We start from the raw sequence: 4,067 nt of genomic DNA, 5'->3' as shown, positions 1-4,067 counted from the left end.
TTTTCTTTTTGTTTTTTGGACAGATTTCAATGCGTTGCCCAGGACAGCTGTGACTCAGACAATTCTCCTGCCTCAGCCTCCTCAGTAGCTGGGCAACAGGTGAATGCCACCCCACTTGCCTAGATGTCTGGTTGTAGTGATCACAGCGCGGTTAAGGAAGAGACTAACTTTAAGAGAAACTGAGTGAGAAGTAGATAAGAATTCTCCATAATATTTTTGCAACTCTTTTGTTAATTCTAAAACTAACACAAACTCCCCACGTGTCAAAATGATTAACGTTAGAAGAGATGGAAGTTCCTACTGCCTTGAGTTAACTCTTACACGCTGTGTACCTCTACAGATTCCCCTAACATGCCCTGTAAAGATGTACACAGAATTATGTTTCAGTTAAGCAAAAGTACACACTAGTCAGAAGTGCAGATTAAAAAATTCTAAGTAGAGTGTTTAATATTAAATTCAAAATAAATTCGTAGAGCGTAAGCTGACTGGCATGACTTTCGCATCTTCTGGACCAGGGTGTACCTTAATTTTTGCTTTTATCCATTCTCTTGTTTGTCTTAAGTTTGCTCTACAAAACCAATTTTTCCTTTACTCCCCTACATCTAAACACTCCACCTCTGCTCACAAAAAAAAAAAAAAAAAAAAAAAAAGCCTGTCGTGACTGCTCTGAGAAAGAAAAAAAATTGGCACAAAATTAAAAGCGTTAAGATAGCAATCACGGGCTCTGCGTGCATTCAATTCCCAGGTTATGTGACCTGGGGCAAGATTCTTCACCACTATGAGCCTCAGTTTATTTATTTATTTATTTTATTTTTTTATGAAATGAGAGTATCGATAGTACCTCCAGCTTAACATAAGTGCGAGGCTGCGTGAGCTATCTATGGGAAGCACACAGGACAGTGTGTGCTAATTACTGCGAAGGCCCCAGAAGGACCGCTGAGGTGTCACTGGGTCTCCACAACAGGGCCAGGAGGTGACCTTTGCTGTCCTGCTCTTGCAGAGATCTCCAAGCAGAGCGTCATGCCTGACACGACCCAGCCAGCGAATGCCTTGTCACTTTATTCACATGATTCTGAGTGCTACTGCAACTGGATTTTCAAAAGTTATACCTTCTTTGGCAGGGTGTGGTGGTACACACCTGTAAGCTCAGCACTCTAGGAGGCTGAGGCAGGAGGATACAGGTTCAAGCTCACCCTGGAGAACTTAAAGACCCTATTTCAAAACAACAACAAAAAATGGCCGACAATGTAGCTCAGTGCAAAGGTGCTGGATTAAATCCCCAGCAGGACAACAAGAACAACACCACAAGTGTCAGGAAGCTGAGGCAGGAGAATCACTTGAGCTTAGGAATTTGAGGCCAGCCTGGGCCACATAGTGAGAAAAAAAAAAAAAGTGTCAAGGACATGAGAACACAGGGAAGACTGAAAGTCTGTCAAGGATGGAATAGACTAGACAGCACACACTTCCAAATCAGAACAAAGACCTTAGCAGAAAAGCTGACAAAATTTAAGTGTCATTAATAGATAATTTGCTATTGATGCTATATTCTTAGTTTTGATCTTGGTAGCATGGCTAGAGAAGAGATGCCCACAAGGGGGAGATGGGTGGAGGTTCTACAGGAGCCCTTCACGATCTCTGGAAATCAAAGTTATTTTAAAATAAAAAGCTTTAAAAAAAATACCCTGCATATCAGTTTGGGTTCAGTATCAAAGAAAAGTAGCCACAGAGGTTGGAAGCTTATTGACGTCTCCTTCCTCTCTGCTTCAACTCTGTGTCTGTGTGAGGCGAGATCTCCCTCACCCACGTTAGCCGCAGCAGCCAAAATGGAAGCAAATCAGGAGAACCGAGGCATCTATTTAGTCGGACATCAAAGCAATCTAAAAAAAAAAGCAATTGGGCTGGGGAGATAGCTCCTCTGGTCTAAGCGCTTGCCTGGCAAGCTCCAGGGCCCGGGTTCAATCCCCGGTACTGAACGCTGCGCAGGCCTTGGAACTCTGGGCGCGCAGTGCCGGCCACCGAAACTGGGCATGGAGGCACAGGCCTGGAAGCCCAGCACTGGGAAGGCTGGGCCAGGAGGATTACTACGAGTCTGAGCTGTATAGTGAGACTCTGTACCAAATAAAGAAATAAGTAAATAAATGATTTTTTAAAATACTTAAAAAGATGTAAGCAATGCCACAATCATTATCAACTTTCTGATTTGGAAAAAGAAGAGTTTTTCAGGTTTTTTTTTTCTTTTTTTTTTTTCTTCATTTAAAGTGGCATTTACATTAAGCCATGCACAGTGGTGCATGCCTGTTTTTTCAGCTACTTGGGAGGCTGAGGCAGGAGGATTGCTTGAGCTCAGGAGTTTAAAATCTGCCAGGGCAATGTCATATGATCTTATCTTCAAACAAAAAAATGTCTTTGACATCCATGCAGAAGGGATTAGTCATTGTTCATCTTAAATGGCCTAATTGGCTTCTTTCGGATGTCTTTTTTCTTCCTTTTCTTTTCTAATATGGTCAGTACCAGCAGTTATCTCTACAACAGTCTCTTGGAGGTTCTTTGTTTATTTCTTTTGGTGGGTTTTTGTTTTTCCACAGAGACTCACTATGTAGTTCAGGCTGGCACTGAACTTGCTTACGTAGTCCAGGCTGGCCATGAACTCATGGAGATCCTCCTGCCTCGGCCTCCTGAGCGCCAGGATCACAGGTGCGTGCCACCACACCCAGCTCTCAGAGGGTCTTGGTAACTTTGAGAAGGGTCCTGAGACAGAAGCATGTGAGGCTCTCTGTGGCACACCAGCCTCAGCCCTGCCATTCTGCAGATAGTGACTCATGGGCTCCTCACTGAGGTCACACTCCTGTCACCCCATTGTCCAGATGAGGAAGCTGAGGCCAGAGAGGTGAAATCAGTTAGCTGAGGTTACACAGCAGTCAGGGGCAAGGCTGGGATTCGAGCCCAGGCAGCCCAGACATGGAAGGTGCCCAGCCCAGGATCTTGCGATGAGCTCCTAACCTCGTCATGTAGGAGCAGGAGGCAGCCCTCAGGGAAGAGCGGAGGGATGGAGCTCCATCCTCTTTCATTCCCTAGTTTCTTCCACAGTTGATTTTTGTTTTTTGTACCAAGAACCAAACTCATGATCGCGTGATTGCCAGGCAGGTGCTGAGCCTCTGAGCAATATCCCTGTTCCACAACTGATTTTCAGGCCAAGTGCATACTAACATGCTAGGTCTCCCAGATCCAACAGTGACACGATAAACAAGGACAACAGCAATCCCCTTTGGAGCCAGAGCGAGCTCATGATGAGCCGGACACCATCATCTCTTTACATATAGGCACATGACTGTAATCCCATTTCACAGAGGCAGACAGCTGAGGCCCAGGACGAACAAACTTCCTAGGGTTCCTAGAGTTCCTGAGCCGCCAACCAATAAGGCATCACTGAGTCTCCTTGGGAGAGGCCTCTTGCGGGGTCACAGACACTTACCTGGGTAGGACAGATGGACATGCTCTGGGGTAGCTTTGGGGGTCTCCAGGGCTCCCTGGGCTCCCACGGAGAAAAGCAGGAGAAGACAGCAGCTGCAAAGGAGGTGCATGGTAGGGCAGTGGGGCGAGGCAGAGAGGGGAAGGCAGAACCGCAGAGTGGGTCAAAGTCCAAGGGCTGTCTGTCTGTCCCAGCAGTGGGGAGGCAGGGTGGCGGGGAGATCTCCGGGGGGCGTGGTTATCCAGATGCTGGAAGGAGAGCAGATGACAAGCTGCTGCCGGCCGAGCTCCCCAGCGCCCTACGCTTTGCATAGATGCCCCAGGAGCCTCGCAGCATTCCTGTGAGGTGGTGGCTGCCCTGTCACCTCCTGTCACAGATAGGAAACTGAGCAAGCAGGTGATTCAGTAGCACGGCGAGGAGGAGGTGGAGCCACGGCTGAGCCCCACAGGCCTGGCTCCCCAGCCCTGATCTCGACCCAGAAAAAGATTTGGCGAAGGGAGTCTGGGGGCAATCGGGGCCGCCGCAATTGCCCTTGGCCAGGCCACCCTCAGCGTTCCATCTTGCTGTTGGGGAGCCAGAGTTCTCTCCTGCTCCTCAA

General features: G+C 47.7%; 1 protein-coding gene across 1 annotated transcript in view; it reads right to left on the bottom strand.

Annotated features, from left to right (window-relative positions):
* Acp7 (acid phosphatase 7, tartrate resistant (putative)) overlaps positions 1-3,595 on the bottom strand; it is a 19,438-nt gene extending 15,843 nt beyond the window's left edge. The window contains exon 1 of the mRNA XM_004636878.2: positions 3,473-3,595. Within this exon, the coding sequence (XP_004636935.1) occupies positions 3,473-3,581 (109 nt within the window). The 5' untranslated portion in view covers positions 3,582-3,595. The remainder of the gene's footprint in view (positions 1-3,472) is intronic.
* Between the last annotated feature and the right edge of the window lie 472 nt (positions 3,596-4,067).

This window comes from Octodon degus, unplaced genomic scaffold (assembly GCF_000260255.1).
Source record: "Octodon degus isolate 3935 unplaced genomic scaffold, OctDeg1.0 scaffold00083, whole genome shotgun sequence".
Lineage (NCBI taxonomy): Eukaryota > Metazoa > Chordata > Mammalia > Rodentia > Octodontidae > Octodon > Octodon degus.
This window is presented reverse-complemented; position numbering and strand designations above follow the sequence as displayed.